The sequence below is a fragment of the Ruditapes philippinarum genome, unplaced genomic scaffold (genome assembly GCF_026571515.1).
Source record: "Ruditapes philippinarum isolate M1 unplaced genomic scaffold, ASM2657151v2 ctg862_1_1_1_1, whole genome shotgun sequence".
NCBI lineage: Eukaryota > Metazoa > Mollusca > Bivalvia > Venerida > Veneridae > Ruditapes > Ruditapes philippinarum.
The window spans coordinates 168084-193603 of record NW_026864928.1 but is presented as its reverse complement, the minus strand read 5'-3'; the positions used below and the strand labels follow the sequence as shown (position 1 = coordinate 193603).

The 25520-nt window shown below is 33.5% G+C and overlaps 1 protein-coding gene across 1 annotated transcript; it reads right to left on the bottom strand.

Moving 5' to 3' along the window:
- Nucleotides 1-949: 949 nt before the first annotated feature.
- LOC132727300 (zinc finger-containing ubiquitin peptidase 1-like) lies at nucleotides 950-25510 on the bottom strand. The gene is given in 9 exon segments (XM_060712732.1): nucleotides 950-13853; nucleotides 14297-14514; nucleotides 15309-15436; nucleotides 16044-16083; nucleotides 16568-16764; nucleotides 17427-17602; nucleotides 18747-18844; nucleotides 20586-21864; nucleotides 25390-25510. Coding segments are annotated over 8 exon segments (2169 nt in total). The 5' UTR covers nucleotides 21862-21864; nucleotides 25390-25510; the 3' UTR covers nucleotides 950-13817.
- Between the last annotated feature and the right edge of the window lie 10 nt (nucleotides 25511-25520).

Here is a 25520-nt window from a genome sequence, read left to right as displayed (position 1 = left end):
AAGGATATAAAAAAGTTACTATGTAATCATTTGTAGTAAATTAATTGATTGTATCCTCACATTTAGAAACACCTGACCTCGCCTATTTTTTTTTACGTTGGGCATTGTTTTGCTTACCTAGATATTTTACAATTCAGAGTGCAAACCACACCTCTAACTCCTCCCTAAAAATGCATTATTGAAATTTGTTAGACTGGTTAGACGACAAATTAAGTAAATTTTTATTTAGTTAGTACACATTAACCAAAGTTAAACTTAGCAGGAATTCGAAAAATACTACAATGTGATTGGACAAAAAATTATGTTGATCATTAAGGGGTTTTAGTGATCAGAAAAATAAGAAAAAGTTCATAGATTAATAAAAATGTAAAACGCTCAGTAGCAATGCTGCGTTTGAGGGATCGAAAGTTTAGATTACACAAATAATTGTAAAATGTTGTTTGAAATTACACATAAAAGCACGCACTTGTAAATCGTTGTTAGCGACAGTAATTTATTCACCTAATAATAATGCTGATAAAGATTTTAATGCATTCCTAAACCTTCTACAGTTACAAAATAAATGTATAGTTATTTCCGGAATGTTGTGTTTTTGTCTGACAACAATATGCTACAAAACAAAACTTCCCTCTCCTAATAAGTTAAGAAACGCTGAAGCACTTATTTTTAGATCAAATGTTTTTAAATTTAGTATATAGCAGCTTTGTTTGTAATTTACACCTTTTCTCCAGACTCATTTTCCGCGTTTGCGTGCTTGTGTGGGTGGATAAGTTGTAGTTGATGTTCTATTTTTGTTGTCGGGGCTGAGGGGGGCTTATACTCTTATTGTGCACATTAATGTACCTTTGTGTAAGGTATGTGACCTGTCAATATGTACAGTATTTTTTTTAATTTTCATTTCATATTCTCTTTCATATTCTCATAGGGCAATAAAAAAACAAGAGGAGCATGTCTTTAGCAATGTGTGTATTTATAAAACAAGCATAAAATCAACAAATGACTAGATAAGATGCACAAAATATAACGGTGTTAATGTAAAATTAACAAATCATGACAATATATTGATATTTATATGACAATAGATTGATTTTAGATACAGAACAAACAATTGTAAGCTACAAGACAAACGGCATTCAAAATAGTAAGTATGGGGTCATTGGCCACAAAGCATTCAGCCCAGAACAGAATGGTGTAGGAGAGAAATGCTGTAATTAAAGTTAACAGGATATACTGCCCTGGGAATAAAGCTCACAAAATGTGATCATGTATCACAAATATAACAGCAAAGAATAGCTAGATTGTTCACAGTTCTAGTGTAGGCCAAAGCATTCTAAAGTTTATTAGTTAAACAATAATAGTGATGTTGATCTACTGATCACAAAGTCAACAGGGGTCATCTGCTAGTCATGACTAACCTCAAAAACAAAACTTTGGACTGAAAGCCAAACCTTTTTCATGTGATTGGTATGACAATTATTTTATGGTCAAGCTTTATAGTGATTTTGACCTTGATCTTTGATGTCGGACCTAAAAACAGATTGGGGTGATCTACTGGTCATGACAAACATTATGAATATAGGCCAAAGCATTCTCAACAAACTGAATGTAATGACCATGGGCTAAATTATTCTGTTGCTATTATTGGTTGGCTTTTAGTACAAACCCACTTTGAAGTTTGACTGACTGGCATCAAAGTTGATTATGTACTAGTTTGTCAAGAGTGAAGACAAGCGTGTACAACAAATCTTAAATCTGTAAGCCAAAGCATTTTCTAGTTACTGGTCAGACAAGCTATAATTCAATGCAATTTTGACCTTGACCTTAGGGCAACTGACTGTAAAATCAATAGTGGTCCTCTCAATATCATGATCAAACTTTGCACTAAATCTTGGACTCTTGGCAGAAACATTGTCTCAGTACTGGTTGGACAAGCTTTTAATGGTCAAGGCAAATGTGACCTTGACCAACTTACCTCAAAACCAATATGGGTCATCAACTGACCATTTTAAATACAACTCTAAAGAATGTAGGCCAATCGTTTTCTCAAAATACACTGGAAAAGTTTTTAATGGTCAATGCAACAGTGACCTAAACTTTTGACCTTTTTGAAATTTGATTTTCTAAACCTGTTTTTGGCCCTGTGACATACTTAAGTAACCAACCCAAACCATTCCAATAACTTTGATAGGGGATCGCCCAAGGTCAAAATCCAATCATCAGCATTAAAAAAGATGATGTTAAAATAATTATTGAAATGCATACATCATGATCACAAAACATATGCACATTGTGGTGAAAAAATACAGGAAAAAATTGCATGAATAAATTTTTTTAAAGATTTATAATTATTTTTTATTACTAAAAATAAATTGAAATTGACCCTTTTCCTAACTTGGAAGTCTCATGCTCAGGATGTACAAACCCAAAAACAAAGTATCGGCAATACATTGACATATATCAAACTACATAGCTGGTACTGTGAAATAATTCAAATACATGTTATAAACTTTAATCATGTATTATACATGCTTATTTAATCATCAAAAATATATCAATAGCCAAGAAAAGGGTGAGAAGTGACTTCTCACTTCCAACAAGATAGATGTTTCAACAAGACAGGGAGAAAAAGGGTTTTCATTTTGTATCAATATTCTGAATTGTAAAAATCAAAGCAAATGTTGAATATATCAATGATACAATGTATATCATTATCAAGACATTAGCCCTATACAGTATACCGGTATATAAATTTCTAATGATACAGACAGGCACCAACAAGTTTGTCATTTCATGTCTTTATAAACCCTCTACTTACCTAGATATAACTTAAGATTCTGTGTTAGCCAACTTGATGACTAACTAGATAGAGTATGACCCTTCTGGGACTTAAAAACAAAGATACTCAAAGGCCAGTGATATGTACTGTATTTATCAAATAGTTTTCAAGATCATGTTACAACTTAAAAAGATCAGTTACTACATGCATCTAAAACATAAACATTTCAAGACCCTGTATGTTGTAATTCTTGATGTAACAACACTTGCTGAAAATTTATAAATGTATATAATTATTCTTCTAAAACAATTTCCAAACATCCAAATTTATGTTTCATATGTACTGCAAATTTTTATACGCATTATAATTAATCATTAAAATATATGCATTCATTTCTTATTGAAAAATTTGGCTTAGACTTTATCGAAAACAAATTTCTACTTACCTCCCTTTATCTACATGAAATGTTAATTCGGTAATATCTTTACAAATAATGTATTTTGGCACTTACAATATTGATAAATAATCATTTGAGCATCGTATTTATGATATAAAACCATGAAAAAAATTGAGTTACAGGACCTTTAAATTTATGTCTCTATGGAACCTACTTCAATGAAGAAAATATCATTGGTTGCTATTAAAGTTTTACATATTTTAGTACAATAGAACTGGGTTTTGTATGTGTCATAAACCGTAAAATATAAATGAATGATTAATTTTGCCTTTTTGATTAAAAACAATATTATGCATGAATTTGATGAAAAATGTTTTATGGAAATGGTGCTAACAATTTGCCCTGTATTTACAACACCCATTTTCCTGTTTCAATGTCCATGTGTTTCAGTTTTTAAATCACATAGAAACTGTTCAAGTCACACTGAGACTATCCAACTTTAATGGTGGAGAAAGACCTTCTTTACCATTTTTTAAAAATCTAAACACAAACAGACACCTTGTGGGATCACTAGCATTCCATTAAGTAGCTTCAATACTAACCTACATCCCTGGACTAAGCTTCCTACTACATGTGAATATATAAAGACACACTATATAAAATATACTATATTATAACTCTTAACATGGTTTTCAAATAAAAAGAGTCTACCTAAGACATAAAATTCTTTCATTGCCTAATATTCTAATCCACATAAATCAATGTTTGGAAACACTAGTGAGTATTGTATCTAAAACATTCTAAACTTTTTGCTGCTCATATTGTGTAAAGGACTTGCCAAGCTTTACCATTGAGCTTGTTTATTGTAAATGAAAGGTACATTTACTGAATGTTAATATGCAGCAGCAAACAGTATAAAATCTGGTAAACTTGTTGAAAGAGCAAGCTGTCCAGGTAAAATAAAAACAGAAACATGGCAATGCAAAGAGACCAGGTATTCAACAAGAGCCATCACAAGCAGGGGCCATGTTCTCCACCTTTTTTTAGCTCACTTAAACACAGTTGAGCTTTTGTAATGGCAGACAATATGTCATCCAATGGTAATAAGGTTTCTAAGGGAAAATTTAAATTTGAATTAGATCAAAGACAACTGAAGAAAAAGCTCACAGAACTGAAAGCCTAAAGAAAAGGAGGGAAAATTTGAAACTAAAATGGAACATGCTAAATTGAAAAAGAAACTTACTGAACTTGAAACACAGATGGCAAAAGAAAAGGAGGGACAATTTGAGCTTAAAAGGAACACACAAAACTGGAAAAGAATACGAAGTCCCTGATGGGACTCAAATCCACAGCGAAGAGGGACTACATATACATAGTGAGGGTGTATCTTTAAGGGGTACAAAAAGAAAATGTCTATGAGATAAAAAAGTGAGTGTGTGCTCACATGGTGGAAGAAGGGAAATATGTATTAGAAAACAACATTGTATTTGTGTAGGAAAAACTGTCTATGAAATAAAGAAATTGAGATAATAATGAAGAATTGTAGGTGTTTTTGAAAAATAGGAATAGAAGCAGGGAATATCATATGCCTTTGTAATGGAGATACAATGTCTCACGAATAAAATGGTGTGTTGGTTTCAGGATTAGGCATTTAATAAATTAAATAAAGTCGACTAAATTTCATGTTCATATGAGAGAATGTACTACCAGTAAATCTAGTATATCTAAGTGATAGGGGAGTGAATGTACAAAGAAGTGATGTAATGAAGAATAAGAAATGAATTCATTAATAAAATATGACAAAATAAGGATTCCTAGAAGTATATGGAAAGATTTCATTTCTTTGTTTGTGACGAATTTAAGTTTCAAGTGTGAATAAATGAGGAATTTATATAATATTGATAAAATATAGAGGAATTTAGTAAATATTTAAGATGTCCAATGGGAGATATTTAAGTTTTATGGATGTATAGGACTGTAAAGTGATAAAATAAATATGTCTAGGAATAGTTTATGCCTTTGAGATGAATATGACTTGGTGAGAAATTACGGCTTATATAATGAATAAAAAAGGAATTTAAATATTACAGTAAATAAGAGAGGATTCAAAGTATTTGTGATGAGTATTACAAGTAAGGAACTGGTCAGCAAGATGTATCATAGAGGAATTAGAGACTTGTTGATGAATACAGTATAGACATGAAGACTCACCATTCTCTACTGCTGGCTTAGGCCTGTCTGTATCATAATCAAATCACTAAAAGGATTATTATCACTAACACTATTTTTTTAAACAATTTTAGAAAATATTTACAATAAAACAATTCAGATTCTATAGAGTGCTCACTAAGGCTCAACTAAAATACTTTTTAAATGACATACAAACTAACAATGTATTTATAATAGCCAATCCTACCTGTGCTCTTTTGAAAAGCTTACTTTCAATTCAACAAAAAAGTTTAACATAGTTAATGTGAGAAAATTGAATTTACATGTAAATACACTGACATAAATCTAAGTTATTTATAACCTTCCCTCCTCACCTATATAATTATAGTGTTAAAATATTATAATAAAAGCCTTGTCTAGTAATGAAGGTGCACTCTACAATCTGAAAGTTCAATGGAACACTGTCATAGCTCTAACACTTTAAGAGTGACTTTTATTAGACTACTTTTGGTTTGACGTTAGTTTAGTTTGACCTTCAACATACTGTTTATAAGCTTGACCTTCAACCTGTAGTTTTTAGTGTGTTTTAACCAGTTGTTTAGTTTGACCTTTAACCTGCTATTTAGTTTGACCTTCAACTTGCAGTTTGTTATTGTGTTTGCAAATTGCAGTTTACTTTGACCTTTAACATGCAGTTTAGTTTGACCTTTAACCTGCTGTTAAGTTTGACTTTCAACTAGCAGTTTTTTATTGTATTTTTAACCTGAAGTTTAGTTTGACCTTTAACCTGTAGTTTAGTTTAAACTTTAACTTGTAGTTTTCTATTGTGTTTTCAACCTGCAGTGTAGTTTGACCTTTAACCTGCTGTTTAATTTGACTGCACAGATGTGAGGGCTGACCTGGTTTCATGGTGATGGCAAAGGGCTGATATACTGCTGCAGGTGAAAAGTTGTACAAATTCAAAAATACTCTTGTTTACAAAAAAGTTCTTTCAATTCATATTTGAAAACAACACATTAAAGTCATTCAGTCCCCAATGTCTTATTTAAGGGTGTGACCTCAAAATCCCTAGGTTCAATTGGAAACCCCTTAATCACTTTGTCATTGTTTCAAAATCCATAGGCCAAATTATAACTATGTTGCTAAGAACTATTTAAGTGTTTATAATGAAATATAGCATAATATATTCTAGTTTAATATAATTTTTATACATTTATCAGTGAAGCAAACAATAGGCATGTAAATATCATTCATAAACACAACATGTACACACATTGAGGCCAATTTATAAATATCACATTATTTTCAGCACTATACACAATATTATAAAAAGACAAGTAAAACATTGGAGTATACAACAAAATATTCAACAAAGGTGTCTTTTGTTTTAAATGTTCTGGGTGAAAATTCTTCTTTTTTAACATCACAACCTATGATAAAAGCTATCTATCTATAAACAACATCAACCTCACATTAATTGTTACATTGCCCTCCTTATACATCCTTATCCTGTAACACTTGCATTACAGACATACAAAAATTGTGCCGGTACAGTTGAAAAGAAAACTGTTTTTTTTTAAATTTAACCCAAGTTGAGCTTAAAATGTGTGTATAATTAAAAATATATACATGTATTGGCAAAGTTAATGGTCTACTAAAAGCTTCTACAAAATTTACAATCTGTGACAAAATATTGTTTTTCAGTTAACTTTTTTACCCACAGTCAAGCTCAGTTTAACAATGAAGATAGTGCAGTATAAAAGCTTTAAAATTTTGTTCTTATTATTTTTCACCAGCAGTATAAAAACTTGAGCACAAAATTGTCTAAAAGCATTTTTGATGAAAAACCTACAGATGAATACAACCACAAGTTGATCTAATGATCTGTATACATTACATGAAACAAACAAATTAAGTGATTTACTTTACCCTAAGAAAATGACCCTCCTTCACAAAAAACTGTGATACAGTACTGAACACGCGAAACCCACAAAGGTTGCTGTATGCCGCGAGTGCATTCCATGAAGCGACGGGACACGCTGCGGTAAATTAGCGCCGCATGCAAGTTCGCAAAACCATATCAGAATCCACGTCAAGTCGAAGAACATATATCATAGAACATATGAATATTAATCTTTTGTTACTGTATATGTATAATGTATATATTTTGTAATTGAAAACAAAGCAATTGGAAGCTGGGTGAAAGAACATGTATCAGGAAATAAGTCTGACTTAATAGAGCGGGTGATGAAAATTGGGAATGCTTTTAATCGAACATTAATGTGAATCGAACATTCAGGTCACTCAAAAAAAGAGAATGTGAGCCATTGAACACCCCTTTAGGAGAAACCCTTGTGCATCCATCCTATTTAGATTGCTGGAGTAACGATTTGCCCAAAATTCCATATCTTTATGAAAAGGACATTAAATTTTATAACTATTTTGTATATTGTAAATTAAACACCAAACGTCAGTTAAAGTCGAATGTCAAGTATGAGGACAGACATGTATACAATGTACAGGTAAAGGTTTTCATTGCACTACTGTAAAGAATATACAGTCATAATTCATATGTAAACTGTATAATTCATAATTCATATAATACAAAGCAAAAGTATTGAAGACTGTGCCACACAGTAAACAACAAGAAAGGTGAACTACCAGAAACACCAAGAATGGGCTTTGCCATGTCCTAACACACATCAATGATGGAGATTTTGAAGACCATGAAGGGTGCCATAGATAGGGTATGCAGCAGTCAACAGTTGGCTAACAAAAGGTATAATGAACTAGTCAACAAAATTAACAACATTGAGTCGAAGGTTGATACACTGATGGTCCAACAGTCTCAGTAGATGCCCGTATTACCCAATTTTTCACCCAAGGTAGAGCCACCTGTGAGTTGTCTTTCAGACAAAGTTACAAGGCAGCTTCAAAGGGAAGCTAGCTCGCCAGGACATTTTGCCGCCCTTATACTGCCAAATATTCTTCCAGAGATATTTGGACCTACCAATAAAGGCTTCTTGTTCAACTGGAACGGTACAGGGGGAAAACAGAAGAGATGTCTCCAAAAGAAAGAGATGATACATAAGATTGTGATCTCTAGTTTCAAGAATCCAGGAACCAGGCCCTGTGGAATGCTGTGGTTCTACGCATCAACAAGAGATTGAGGAGAGTAGTAAAGAGTAAAGGTAAGGAGAACAGAGCAGTGCCCCGAGTGGAGTCAGTGTTAACAGAAAATGGACTAACTTACACTCAACTGTAAAGTCAATAAGTGTATAAACAAAGACAACTTCTTATTATGCTCATTGAAAGCTTGTGTTTGCAAACAGTGAATAAACAAGGGGCTAATGAAAATTTTGTGGCCTTTTCAAACATCTCTTGAATGTCAACATGTATTGTAATGAAATTTTATCAGCATCCCTTGTAGAATATTATCAACACATTTTGAAAAGAACAGTTAACTATGTTTATAAATAATGATTTAACATTGCTTTTAAATAAGCATATACACAGCATCTTGTACATGGTAGAAAAGCGCAGTTAGTCATCATAATTTATATTTTTTGCTAAAAAACTAATAACTAATGTAGAAAACCTGCTAAACATGTTTCTTCCATGATGTCATTTAAGTAATTTTTATAAATTGTGGACGGCATTCCCGTTAATTTTTGTTGATATTGTTAGAAACACCAGATGCCGATATTGTTTACATTGGTAAAAATTATGGACACGCAGAAATAATAAAATTGCATGATCATAAAGTTTTGTTGTAATTGGAAATGACATCTTCTAAAACATTTGAATGCCAAAACATGCCTTGATACAGATAGGCGTCAAACCATAGAAGAAATTATGGAGGCCGGGTCGTCTGATCAACACATTTCTACTACATCATGATAATGCACCAGCACATACAGCCTTGGATACCAAATTTGAGTTGTAACTGATGGATCTTGAGTGAGTGCCACATCCCAACGGACCTAGCCCCGATGGCTTTGCAGTCTTTCCAGAGGTAACATTGACATTTAATTTGAAATATTTAACAAAAATCAGACAACTTCTACTCTGTTTTAAGTTAATAATACAAGACTGAAACAAATAACAAATAAATTACAAACAACAGTTTTGTTTACATTTAAATGGTAGTTGTTTTCGTAACAAGTTAATTACAGGTCAACTGCAGGGTCGCCAATTCCAGATATTGCCGATCAACTGCCAAATAAAAATAGATTTTAAAATGAATTAATGTCAATGAAATGTAGACTTCAAGGTTTTACACTATTTATAACTGCTGACAGTGTTGTTAAGTGAAGTCATGTCTCTTAAATGTAAAAGAGCATCTTATGATGTCAAATTTAAATTGACTGTAATTGAGTTTGCAAAAAAAAAATTAATTGTGCAAGAGAGAGAAAGTTTGGAATAACAGAAAAAATGATGTGTGATTGGAGATCAAAGGAACACATCATCCAAGTCTGTGAAGAAGCTAAGAACCGTTATCTCACCTTACAATGAACTAGAAAATAAGTTAAAACATTGGATCATTGAACTCAGAGAAAATGGATATATATAGTGACATGTGCCACATTTCATCTTAGAACACTTCAACTCTCTGAGGAATTTGGTTATTCTGACTTTAAGGCATCAAAAGGGCAGTGTACCCGTTTCCACAATAGTCATGGACTGACATTAAGGCAACATACTCACATTGCGCAGAAACTGCCTAGTGATGTCGATGATAAAGTGACTTCTTTTCAGAAATTTATCATTGATCTATGAAAAAGCAACAAATTTGAGCTACTAGGGTGTATTGGTAATATAGACAGACACCAATGCTTTTTTTACATGCCTGGAAATCGGACAGTTGATTTTAAGTGGGCAAGATCAGTGTCTATGAAGACAACAGGGGCCGAAAAATCTCATTTTATGGTAGTACTATCCTGTTTAGGAGACGGTACCAAACTAAAGCCTGCTATTGTGTTCAAATGGAAACTATGCCAAAAGAACAGTTATCAAAGGATATTGTAGTGTATGTTCAAGAAAAAGGATGTGTTTATGAAAATGTCTTAATGAAATGGCTGAACGATGTATGGTTTGATCAACCTGGTGCTCTTCTTAATAAAAAGTTGTTACTTATTTGGGATATGTCCCATACTCATTTGTTGGAAAGTGTAAAAAACAATCTGAAACAAAAAAGGACTAATCAAGCTATTATTCCAGGTTGATGTATTTCTATACTTCAGCCCATGGATGTGTGTTTAACAACCCTTTAAGGCAAACATGAGAGAAAAGTGGAAAAAGTGGATGATTGAAGGACAAAAACAGCTGACAAAAGCAGGCAATTTGAAACGACCTGAGATATCAACAGTATGCCAGTGGGTGATTGACTCATGGGGTGAAATACCAAAAGAAATGGTTATGTACGGTGTTCCCTTAGGGCCAGCGCAGTTTCGCCCTGTAGCCCTAAGGGCGAAATCGTGAAAACACAATACCTTGACACCAAAACGTCAAAAGCAAAAAACACGATAAGAGATCGCGAAAAACACAATGCGAAAAATATCGCGTTATCGCTCTATTAATATCGTGTTTTCTCTTTTTAGCCCTCGATCTCCCATCAATATTTTTGGCATCGTGTTCTCATATCCTGTTTTTCGCGTTTTCGCCCTCTCAACCGCAAAGACAAAAGCCCGAAAACACAATGTTTTGATATCACACTTTTGTTTTCAAGTTGGGACATGTGTAAACCACATCAACAAGAGAGATGATAAAAATGATAATAATAATAATAATAATACATCAAGTGTTTTTACAGATATGATTCGTAGTAGTGTTTTTAAAGATCCTTATAGTAAATATGTTTAGGGAATAGATTTTAATCTAGAGTGGTATATTGTGTTTAGGCCACGGTGTGGAGTTTCAGTTGCATGTAGTATTTAATTACAAAGGCGGGAGGCCTGAGTGATTAATTACCAAGCATCTGAATGTCAAACCGTGGTCTAAACACGATCATGGAAGTAAAAGATGTTTTGAATTTCGTGACACGATAGACCATGCAAAAGTGAAATCCATTTCCATTCTAACACAAGTGTTAAAAAAATGAAGAAAAACTTATCGAACTATATTTTTGCGCAGTAACAATCAATCACCATTTCGGCAATATAGCGTCATGCAGCGTGGTATATTGAAGGTAGTGTGGTATGTTGGACTTTTAAAACGCTTAAGGTCAGACTCCACTAATTGCTTTCAGAGCACCGATTGGTTCAAAAAGTTTATGGAAACTAAATAAGTGGAGTCTGACCTAAAAACCATCTTCGTTTATATTGGAGAAAACGCGGTTAGTGTTAGAATTAATTATTTCAGATTCTAACTTTATTTTAACCCACGCTGTGATGCAGAACAATCTACAGAAGAAATTATAAAGAACTTCCAGAACGACGTGTTATGTCCAAATACAAGATCAACCCTTATTGTGTCAAGATTAAATGTTTTGAAAAGTACTTTCAGGCTATAATCAGACCATCATTTTCACCAAGCTCAAAATTGTACATCAAGTTCAGCGGTGAAATAGGACAAGATTATGGGGGTCACAGAAGTGAATTTTTTAGGTATGTGCATTATTTTCATGTGCTTTTATATATGTGTTATACATGTAAATATAATGGAGGAAAAGAAAGTAACCAGAAAAAAATTATACCATCCGAGCAGTTTGAAGAATGAAAAAGATATTTCAGCTGGCAGATCCGGAACATTTGATAGATATATATAGTAATAACGGTCAGGTGACTATGGCGCAATTTTCTGATATTTTACCCATCTTAGCTATTTCACATATGTGAACACATCAAATATAAATGAAGAACATAAGCATTTACATTAATTACAACATTTCTTTGATACAACAACTAATAAATTTATGTACATGTATATCTGTTAAATATGAATGGTTTTAAGTTCATACTTAATTATACATGTATTATTCTCAGTGAGGCACAGCATACTTTCACAGCAAATTTGCAGCGAGTTAAATTTGCAGGAATTGTCTGTTTGCTGCAAATTTGCTCAAGGTACAAAGCATGGGGGTTCCTGCGAGCATGCAAAATGTGTGGGTTTCGCGTGTCCAGTACTGTAAAATGGTTGAGTATATTAAAGCAAACACTTACAAGAAATACACAAATGTTAAATTTAGCAAATTTATATTACGAAAATTATGAACAAAACATTATATATTATTTTATATCAAATTGATAACATTGTTTGAATTTCAGATACTTGTATAAACAAGAGCACTGCATGTGGTGTTAACGCTCTACTGTTAAAATAAACATTTTTGAAAACATTTCTGTGTATAAAAAGGGACATAAATCCAAAAACAATAAGGGGCATAATTCCAAAACATAGCTTTCAGAATTATGCCCCTTATCTTACAACTGCCTCTTGTCATGGTAAGAAAGTAATCTAAATTTCAAATAAATACCTTTAAAAAAAGGAGTGATAAAGTAAATTACAGTTTTTGGACATCAACAACGCCTATGCAATCATAATATAGCTAAACTTTTTTTTCAAAACAGGCAAGCTACAAATAGTAAAATTTTAAATCATTCATGATATTCTTCAACTAAGTAAGCATCACTTTAAGTGAAAATAGTTCGAGAATCTCATTATGAAACAACAACTGATGTACAAAAAAAAAATCAGAATTATAAAGAAACTAAGGAAACCTAAATTGCAAGAATAAAATTGATTTTTCTTAATTGTATAGACATCTAATTGAAATATACTCACTGATATGCTTAAGTAATATATCAATTTCTTTTCATATTAACTTTCTTGTAACAAACCTAAGAGGCAAAAATATTTGCTCTCTGAAGTGTAGAAGCGTAGCTTTAATATATGGCACTGTCATTATTCAAAGAATTTAAATACATTGTAACATAGTTACCAAGGAATTGTAATAAATGTCCAATATGAAAACATGGACATACTAAAAGGCTATAAAGCTCTCATACATCAGATGATAGGGGCAATCAGTGACAGCCAATCACACTGCTTCATTGGTTGATGGAAATTACAGATGAACCAATCACATTGCTTCACACATCAGTTGACAGACACAGATATTGAACGACAGCCAATCATAATGCATCACTGACACATCACATGATGTACATATTATTCAATCATATTGCTTCACACATCAGTTGACAGACACAGATATTGAATGTCATCCAATCATAATGCATTACTCATCACATGATGTACATATTATCCAATCATATTGCTTCACACATCTATGACATTGACAGTGGATAAAAGTCTATCCTATTGCTTCACAGATCACAGTGACAATAAAACACAAAAGCCTAATGCTCAAATGAGCTAAAACTTACTAAATATATTGAAGAAAGACAAGATAAATCACAAGTTTCGTTAGTCTATCTGGTTTTTGGTTCAACTACGCAACATTTTTTTATTCTGCTAGCTCAGTCTGTTTGATTTTATGATCTTATGTTCCTGAAAATTGACGACACAGTGTAACTATTTTCATCAAAAGAATAATATTGTCAACAAAGTTGGTAGATTTTGATGCTTACATTATAAATGACAGACCTAATCTATCATTGTGCTGGATAAGAGTGACTTTCTAAGCCATCTTTTAGATACCAAAGAACATACATGCCATTATTTTAGGCTATTTTTTGGGACACTTTTCATTTGGAGGTGGGAGTGGACGCATTAATCAGCAGCCAAATTGTTTTTAAAATTTACATAGTGGTATACAACCTATAATACCAGTATTTACAACTTGCAAATTTAATGACAACGTGTCAATAATTATTAATAGTTTTTCTTTCTTTTTTTTAAAGTATTAAGGCTTTGTAAGTTCAATCAGTCACAAAATAGAATAAAGCTATGTTAAGTAAGGACAATAAGCCATTTTATAAAACACTACATACCTGATACTCTTGTTCAGTAAGCACTCCGGCTACAGCTACTATCTGGTATTGTTTAGCTTTAAGGTTTTCTAGAGGTTTTCTTAGCGTTCTCATTAGATTGGCATTAACTATACTGTGAAACAACTGCATCTGCTTCTTCCTTGCACTCGGGTCAAATATTAGCAGACGCAAAGTCTTGTCCTTCAATTCCTCGATGCCAACTATGGTACGACTATGACCTTGAAGAAGGGAAGTTTCAGGTTGCTAGGTTATTTGCTATATATCCTTCTCATGAAGATTCTGATTCCATAATGACTTCAAATTATTAAATTACTACACAAAATTGCTAAGGTAATCAACAAACCTTTTCACTAAATAAGAATATGTAAAGGCAACATTTAAGACAAAATATTTCTTTATCATAAAAACTTGAATTTTTAACCGTATCACATACAGAGAACATCTTCAGAGCAACAGCCTTTGGGAGACAAAGATTTTCATTGGTTGATGCGAGGTAGAGCACTAGAGAGATAAAATTTTACATTAGAAGAAAATTGATAATGTTGCGGTAAGGCGGTTATGGCTGTACAGAAGATGTTGAACTGTGTAATACATGTATAATCGCATAACTCTATTACATATATTCTGTTTTTCGTAACTATTCCTTTTGTTTAAACATTACTGATGGATTAAGCCTATTATTGACTCAAAACCATTTGCAACACAAAATTAGAAGTGTATGTATTATAAAATGTAAATTTCACAAAACACTGGGGAACATATTTCAAAACTTATAACATGCCATGTATCATTTCTTCCTTTACTCAATCACATTCATGGATTGAACCTTATCCCCATCACAGTCTTTACAATAACACTTTCTCATCTTTAATCATTATCTTTGGCTGTTTAATAATTGAAATAGACACCCCAACTTGCTATTTCCCTCTTCAATCTTCTAATATGTTTGATATATATTTAAAACTTTTATCTAGATAAAAGTATATTCTATGTATAAACTATCATGTCATACCTTGATGTTGTAGATACAATGGTGGTTTAAACACAGCAGATTTCTCAAAATAACTCTTTACCCATTCAAACAACTTAGGATGTGTTCCATTTGGGCCTGATGGATTATGAAAGTCTAGCAGTTTACACCTGAAAATTAAGATTCAAAGAAAGTTGTTAATGTTTGAATAAAACAAATGTTAATACATTATTTAGGTAAGACCTAGTGAAATAATTAATACTGAATTTTTATCTAAATGTATAGTATATTTCAGGAATAGCTAAGTTACTCCAAAACACAAACACTGAAAAATATTTCAGTTTCTTTCATTCACTTCTAAGAGAATGTGATTTTTTTCAGGTTTGTAAAGTCAATAGTGTTATTTGTTAAAAGATCATGTAAAAACAGTTAAAACTATATGTGCTAACTGTCTGGATGTGTTAAACATGGGTTTTGTTTGTTTGATTGGGTTTTACGTCACACCAACACAGTATAGGTCATATGGCGATGTTCCAGCTTAACTGGTAGAGGAAGACCTCAGGTGCCCTTCCATGCATTATTTCAGACACGAACGGGCATCCGAGTAGAAATATCGGCGTTCGGTAAGCCAGCTGGTTAGCTTCCTCACATGAAAGAATCCAAAGTCCCTGTCGGGATTCAAACAGACAGAACATAGGTATGACTGTACTTAAATAATTGAAATAAATAATAATATTAATATAATATAATAATATTGAATAATAAAGAGACACCTACTTCACTCTAAGAGATGCCAGAGGTAGCTACAATTTAGTTGCTCCAACCCAAATTTGACAGGACTACTTTACCCCCAAAGGCTGATCCCCAAACCTTTGCTTTTTAAAAAACCTTTCCCCCAAGCTGCTTCTATAAACCCTTTTGGGTATTTTTTGGGGAAATAGGGGGGAAATTTAAAGGGCCCTACCTGTTAACAGATCTTACAATTTACTAGCAGAGATATGAGTATATATGACTCAATATTGCTATCCTACCTTTATTTCATTTAAAAATACTTGTAAAAATTCCAACTTTCCTATTTCTAACAGCAAACACATTTGAGCTTAAGTCGAGCTAATAATTCTACAAGATAATATAGATTTAGATAAAAAAGCATGTAATAATTGAAAAATATCCTTAAGAATATCATGACACTGTAATGACAAACACCTAAAAACACTTATTTGAATAATCAAACTTAACACAGATTGTGTCCGTCATTTTTATTGCTTAATATTCAATGAATAAGAAGCCAAACCAACCATTGAACAGAACTTTGTTATAGGTAGGCTCTGTCATTAGAGATGAAAGTAACATCTGAAAATTCCTGTATCCACACCCCCAGCCCTTGTCACCATAGAACCCAGCATAATGACTTACCACTGGCCCATAAACCCAAAGCTTTTGGCAACACCATGGGTTTGGTGTTGGGGTAAAAACCCCTGCAGTTTTTTCCCAACACCTGGTTCAAAAATCAAATACATTTCATTTTATAAAAAACTAAAAAACCCAAACATTTTTTTTTGTGAGCAAGGTTTTTACAACTAAATTGAAGGGTTTAAAAGGGAAAACCCTTTTTATTTTCCCCCTTTTCTTGATGGTTTTTTAAAAATTTAAAAATTTAAATCTCACACACCAACCCCCTTGTGCAAATCAAAAATTTTCCCACAAATAAGCACATAATTTTTTTCCCAAATTTTAAATCCAAATTTTTAAACCTCAAGGGTTAATTTTGTGACGTTTTACTATAAAGGTGTTTTGAAAAAAAAAACCCACAAAAATATTCAAAGCCCCTATATTTTTTTAAACAGTGTTTGTTTTTAAAACCTTAGTACAGCTATCGAAAAATGTACTCAAAAAAATTTTTATGTTACATGTGGGCTAAACTTTTTAGCTTTCCCATCCTCTAATTTTTGTTTTGAAACTCCCCAACTTAAAAACGGGCCCCAATTGATATTTTAATGGAGGGCCCAAACCTTAAAAAGCGGAAAATTTAGACAGCTAACCCCTATGAGCCCCAGTTAGACTGCAGGGAAAAGTTGAGGTTTGCCCTCCCAAATAGAAGCAAAGGAATTAAGTACATTGTCACTCGCCTTTGAAACATTTATGAAAAATCTACATTACACAATACCTTTAGTACACGACGTTCCATCATCAATTCCTCTGGCATCTGCGAACTTGAAACCATTTTTACGCTCATGAAATTCAACAACACTTAAATCACCGTTAGCAACAGCCCTTTCAAGATTGGTCTCATATGCCTTCTTATAAGGTGTTCCCTCTGCCATTCCAAACATCACCTTAATTATACACAAAAACTGAATTAAACAGGGATACATGTATGTCTATTATCAAGGCTTTTTCAAGTTGCATTGGGAAGAGGTGTTTGGCTTAAATTTGGCAATTTAGGGATTTTTCTTTTTCATTTTTCTTCAACACAGTACACCACAATTTTCCCCTCCCAATGGGCTATGTCATCGTTCCCCTATACATGTAAGTGAAAAAATTCTGACTTATATTCATATAATGATGCAAATTTACCTAAAGCATGGTATATTGTGATACAGAAGATATATTTATGTACATTTTTATCAAAAAGGAAAAGAGAAATACATTCTTAACTCAAAACAAGATCACCTCTAGTGCATGTGTTTTAGTGTGATCCCAAAATGTTCACTTGCATGTCATTTATATCATATTATGAAAACTTAACCTTGCAGTGTCTATTCTAGGACGCGCGATTGCGCGATTCACGCTAATATTTCAAAGATTGCGCACAATTCAAAATCATGTGAGTGAAAATCGCGCATCTAAAAAAAGTTAATAAAATTGTAAAAAGTTCTGGAAATAAAGTGATCCCTAGCAAGCATAATTCCATCTCGCATTTTATTTGGTTGTTCTGTTACATTTACACCGGAAACTGAAGGGAGGTAACTGTAAGCTAATTATAATAATTTAGTACCGTATGGTACTGGTTACATGAGTTGACGGAAATTAACGGAATGTTTCGTACCTACCGGAACTAGTGTGCTAGGTCTGACAGTTTTGCGCCAGTTTAGTGTAGTAAATAATCAAGAAATCCTAGCTTGGCTACGATCTAGACGTAAAAGATAGGTCGATTGTTTGTATTGTCAATCCCTTGATAGTCAATCGTGACAGTTCTATAATAATTTGTTTTCGTTCATAAATTAAGGGAGGACAACTTCTGCTGCCTTAATTGAATATTTTCGTTTTAAATATTTCATCGGTTGAACGCCTCAGTGTAAACTTAATGCAGACGATTTAACATTGGCAGTTTATATTGGCACCCCTAGATTTTGAAAATCGCCCCCTTTTTGAAATAGAGGGGGGGGAAATCACCCCTATTTTTGAATTCCTAGAATAGACACTGACCTTGTAGATCATGTCATTATTAAAATATAGCTAGTTTAAACATGAACTTACCTGTAATTTTTGAAACTCTTTTTCTTCTTCATGATTAGCCATGTCCGTCTCCTTCTCCTGTAGAGCTTGGGCAATCATCTTATCTGTTCTTTCTTGTACTGAAAGTATTGATTGCATCATTACCCTTCACTTGCTACAGAATTCACAGAGTATATAAAAAATCTGGAATTGGGTGATTTCTACAGACATTCAAAACAAATACTGGCAGTGAAATCACAGGCTTGGGTTTATTGAGACTGTTTATGAGTGATAATGGAAAATGCAACATCTTGTCCACCAGTACCAGCTTAAGCAGTGTTAAATGAATACTTAAAGGTACCAGAATCAACTAGAACTATCGCTGAATGCAATTCATACCCCCACCAATGTCCTTGACAGAAGATGACTTGGAAAGGTGGTTAAGGGAATAACTTTAGTGGCAAAAATACATAAACATAAAAAGAAATTATCTGTGGTGGAAAAAAGACTAATTGAAGAGGTAATAGTATAAATATATATTGTCAAATCATGTTCGAAAAGTTACAAATAACCTTTCATTTTCCCAATGTACTAAACATTTTCTAAGTCAATTTTTGACCTTCAAGTGTGGCCTTGACCTTAAGCTGGCACAAGGGTAAGATGGGTTCTGCACATTGCCCAGTTGGGGTGAACATATGAGTAAAGTTTGAAGAAAATCCTTCCATTAGAATAGAATTTATAGAGCTGACACGACATATTGTCTAGTATTGATTGTATGTAAATTTAAAGAATTAAAAAGGGGCATAACTTTGTAAAAATGCAATACAGAGTTATGAAACTTGACCTGCATATCTTATTTGTGACACCTCATATATCTTTTAAGTTTCAAGCAAATACCTGGGCTAGTTTCAGAATTCTTCAAGTACATGTTAAAATTTAAGAACATTTTCTTTTTCTTTTTGACCTTCAAGTGTGACCTTGACCTTTAGCCGGCACAAAAGTATCATGGATTCTGCACATAACCTTGTTGAGGTGAACATTTGAGTAAAGTTTGAAGAAAATTCTTGCATTAGTATAGGATTTATAGACCGGACACGACATATTGTCTAATATTTGATTGTATGTAAATTTGAAGAGGTGAACATTTGAGCCAAGTTTAAAGAAAATCTTTCAATCAGTGTAGGACTTACAGACTGGACCGACATACTGTCCAATATTTGATTGTTTGATATTTGACCTTCAATTGTGACCTTGACCTTGAGCTGACACACGGGCAACATGGGTTCTGAACATCCCCTTGCTGAGGTGAACATTTGAGCCAAGTTTGAAGAAAATCTTTCAATTAGTGTAGGACTTACGGAGCGGACACGATATACTGTCTAATATTTGATTGTTTGATATTTGACCTTCAATTGTGACAATTGTTAAAGGATTTATAGAGCGGACACGAAAATGGAGACGGACAGAAGGACCGACCGATTTACAAACGGACGGATGCGACAAAGCGAATCCATTATAGCCCCCACCCCCCACATTTTGTGGTGGGGGTATAATTATCCTGAAGGGCCAGAAAAATAGGTAACAATGTTCACTGAAATGTTAACTTTCACAATTTTAACAGTTGTTTATAGAACAAAGGAAAGCATTTTGTCTATGATGATAGCTATTAGTTAATTAGTTTTGATTGGTTTGTATAGAGACTTAAGGATGCATCATTGAAATAAATTGCTATGCAATGAGTCACTAAAATTTATTTATGTCTTTCTACAGCTGCATGATACCCATCTTAACACTTATATAAGGACATTTTTAATTTGTGGACTTAAAACTGTTTTCTCAAAAGTTCTAGGGAAAAAATTAAAGAAAGAAATATAAACTTACTAGGCGTCTGTTCCGCTGAGAAATGACCATTTACATGTGCTTCTAACCTGGATTTTTCATAAAATTCCATTTCACATACAGGACAGTGTAAGACAGATGGGCCTGCCACTGCTTCTCCTATAGCTGCCCTTGGTTTATCTGGGCTAAATATCTGAGAATGTTCCTGATTTACATGTAGACTTAGCTCCCCTGAATTTGTGTAGATCCTCATACAAATTGGGCATGGATATTCTTCACCAATCTCCATCTGACTACTTGTAGCAGACGCACTACTATATAGACTCGTAGTATCACTTCTACTACTAGGTCCTACTTCAGATCCGGTTGGTCTTGGCCTGGCAGGGCTTAAAACATCAACATGTGCCATATTAACATGTGCCTGAATCAGATTCTCCGATGACGTTATAAACTGACAGAGAGGGCATGAGAATCCTGCTGGCATGTTAGAATTTATATCTGGCTCTACATTATCATTTATATCTGGCTGGAGGACTTGGTTTAGGTTGGGCTGTAACGGAATGTTGTTGTTGTCTTGACCTTCTTCCATTATTACATCATTTTGACTATGTATACTGTTTTGAAGTCTCATTCGAACACTTTGCTCTGAATCTAATTGTGAGTTTTGCGCACTGTCAAATGTATCACATGATAATGAACCCCTCATTGTATGCGATGAGACAGAAGGTTTTAAAGAATGAGAAGATGATGAAGCTCTGATTGTCTCAGATGACGCAGATTCTCCTACCATTCTTGATGGACCCGGCTCATTCACTAACTCAAAATTTAGTTGCAATTTACCTCTTCTGTTTATATTCGATTCTGATTGGGAAGTTTTCATACTTGATGATGATTTTTTAGATGGCGATTTTTGAGGACTTTGATCTAAACTGTGAGAATGTTTCAATGAAGTTTTAGATGGTGTTTTAGGTATTGCTCCACCATGTTCTATTCCAAATTTTTCTGGATCATCTTTACCTGAACCATGTCTAGTTCTGGTGCTTGTTGTGTTAGTTTCTCCTTCTGTCACCTTCATATCAGGACTTGTCATGTCATCAAAATGTACGGTATTTATATGAATATTCATTTCATCACTTGTAATACCTGACAAATCACAGAATGGACAACACACATTATTTTCAACATGTTCCAACAGTACATGTGTTCTCATGTTTTCTTCAGTCAAGTCTTCCTGCCCACAAATAAGACATGTAAATTTCTCTCCAAGTAGCCCTTTACTAACAGCTAGATTCTGTGTCTGTCCTGAAGCCATTGTCATTATCTAAAAGATAACAAATAGATAATATGATTTTTTCTAAAAATATTTGGCAAAATTTAGTTATGTGGCATCAGCTTAATTTCTCTCCCACATGGTAACAGACCTTCCTAAAAGTGAAAAAATGGTGTCATGAAAGAATATCAAGTTAAATTTTTCTTCTTCCTATAAATCTATTAATGGTTAATTTAAAATGGTGTGCATTATGACCACAATAAATAAGCACTAAAGCACATGAACATTTGTGTTCCCTTGGTAACAGACAGATTGATGCCCGGGTACTGATGTTAAACCAGATTGTCCACGGACTAGTTGCAGTACCAATGTAGTCATTTATTATACCTCACAATCCTCTCACAAGACACATGCAACCCCTTTCTTTAATACGTCAAATCCATATTCCATGTATTTTTTTTTTAGTCCCTCTACACAGCAACCATCTAAGAAGTATTCAATTTCATTAAAAATATCCGAATTATTTCATTGCAGCAGCTTATTATTGATAAATGTGTTAACTGAATCTTGTTTTTAATTAATTTTCTTCTGTTGAAATTCCCCTTTGAATAAAAAATATTTGAAAATTTTGCAAAATTTCCCTCCTGCATTGACCCTGGCCCCAGTCTCAAAATGCTGCATTGACCCTCAGTGTGGGCCCCAGTCTTAAAATGCTAACTAGAGCCCTGCATTATAATCCAGATTTCATTATAATGCCAATAAATATTGCACATCCCTCTGTCATTTCAGGAAAGAAATTAACAAACAAAGTCTAAGTCCTATTTTAATCTTTTATAATTATGCATTTCTAGACTACCCTTTTATTTTTAATATTATCATTTTTTGTTACCATTCTTTGAATTATGTTTGTTTTACTTATTTCTTCTGTGCATTTCTTCTTTTAAACATCATGCACTAATGTGCACCTGCACAAAATAATTGAAAGCAGGGGTGTAGAAATCCTATGCCCAACTGTCCAGCTCTACTTTATGCAACAAGGTGATGAAATGTTGTTGGATAGAAACAAATGCTCCCAAGCAAGGCCAAGTAGAAGAACCATGACCTTTCAAAGTTTAACTTGCATCAAAGGCATGGTTACTATAAAAAGAGTTTTACAAGAATATAGAAAAATAGAGGGATATCACATATTCTTCAATGGGGCTAGCAACCAGAGTGAGACCATGGTGAATCTTGTAGAAAACTTAAAGGGATAACCTAGCATATACATGTATATGTCTGAGTTCCAGTTTTTAAGTTTAAGAGAGTTAAGCATGTCCATGATTACAGAAGTCTGACCATAATCTAGTTTGATCCATTGGGCTGTTCTTTTTTGGGGCATTTTCAATTTGATCTATTTGTATTTTGGTGTCGGGAGACCATGCTTCGCAACCATATTCAACCTTTGGCCTAACTAACGTCTGGAAAGCAAAAGACTTAATGCATTAAGATTTATGTTTCAGCAAGGTTCCAACAGTAAGGCAACTCTGTAGTGACAAAAGAAGGGCTCTTTCTGGGGCTTATGATCATAACCAATTTTAACAAGAGCACTGCAAGGCGGATCATTATATGCCCGAAAGAACTTTTTCTTTTAGTTAAGTAAGGATGAAGCATTTGTAAGACATGGGAATTAAATACAGTATTACCTCCTTCAAAAAGTAATCCTCCTTTATAGCTGAAGAACCTTTTTATATATTTATAAGTTGCTGTTTTCAAAGCACCACCATCAAGTTGTTATCTTGTAAGTAAAAATGCTACAACAGATGGACGAAAAGATGTCAGGGGTATAAAGCTGTTACTCCTATAAAATTTTACAGCTGTAGGTTGATTAATACTTGAGTTATTGAGCGAAAACTGTTTCCAGTTTGAAGGTGATAGTAACCTTGATCTTTGACCTTGTGACCTCAAAATCAATAGGGGTCTTCTACCCAATATGGACAATCATCCTATGAAGTTTGAATACTGTGGGCCAAATGGAACTTAAGTTATGCTCCGGAAACCATTTTCAGTATTAAGCTAATAGAAACCTTGACCTTTGACCTTGTGACCCCAAAATAAATAGGGGTCTTCTACCTAATATGGACAATCATCCTATGAAGTTTAAATACTGTGGGCCAAATGGAACATAAGTTATGCTCCGGAAACCATTTTCAGTTTTAGGGTAATAGTGACCTTGACCTTTGACCTTGTGACCCCAAAATCTTTTGGGTTCAACTACCCAATACGGAAAATTATCCTATGAAGTTTGAATACTGTGGGCCAAATGGAACGTAAGTTATGCTTCGGAAACCATTTTCAGTGGTAGGGTAATAGTGACCTTGATCTTTGACCTTGTGACCCCAAAATCAGTAAGGTTCTTCTACCCTATATAGACATTCATCCTATGAAGTTAAAATACTGTTGGCCAAATAGAACTTAAATTATGCTCCGGAAACCATTTTCAGTTTTAGGGTAATAGTGACCTTGACCTTTGACTTTGTCACCCCAAAATCAATAGAGGTTTCCTACCAAATATGGACAATCATCTTATGAAGTTTGAAAACTGTTGGCCAAATGGAACTCAAGTTATGCTCCGGATACCATTTTCAGTATTAAGCTAATAGTGACCTTGACCTTGTGACCCCAAATCAAAAGGGGTCTTCTACCCGATAAGGACAATCATCCTATGAAGTTTGAATACTGTGGGCCAAATGGAACTTAAGTTATGCTCCGGAAACTATTTTCAGTTTTAGGGTAATAGTGACCTTGACCTTTGACCTTATGACCCCTAAATCAATAGGGGTCTTCTACCCAATATGGGCAATCATCCTATGAAGTTTGAATACTGTGGGCCAAATGGAACTTAAGTTATGCTCCGGAAACCAAATTACTAACGGACGGACAGACGTACTCACAAAATGGTACTTTATGTGACTTTTCCTTTGATCTTTTTGGCCATTTTTAGTCACACAAGGCTTAAAAAAAGACACACAAGTAAAAACGGAATGAATAGGATCAAAGAGAATTTATATGCCCGAAAATTCTTTCGGGCATATAAAAACATATGTAAATCATCACTAAATGGTCTTTTACTGCTGATGTACTAAAGTTCTATTCAATATTTATCAGTTATCACACAGTAAAAGGTTAAAAATAGGATAAACATTTCCACACAAATTCAAAATGCCATGTTGGGTCCAAATGGTTAACAAAACTACTAGTTTATAATGTAAAAAGCATGTGAATAGGATTATTAAAACTTGTGACTTTCTAAAAAATATGTAATATTTTGCTATGAAATTTGTGTAAAAAAACACTTTAATACAACAGAAATTAATCATGTAAGCATTATCTGTAATATTTCGATATTTCTGCAACAAAGTGCCTCCCGATATAAAGAACCTTGAGGATAAAATTATGTATCCGTCTTGAGTCTTGTCCGAAAATACCTACACATTAAAGAGAAAGATATTCACTTTCAATTTCATTTAGCTTGCATGTATATATTTGAAATGAAATTATGTTGCAAAATGCTACGGTTTAATGAAGAAAGATATTCACCTATGTCTGAGTAAGGCTGTCTGGAAGGTATTTTACATTAATTAATATGCAGCATCTTCTTCTTCAACTACCTGTCATTATTGACCAATCAATGCTCACCTTTCACATCATGTAACCAATGAAACCTCGAC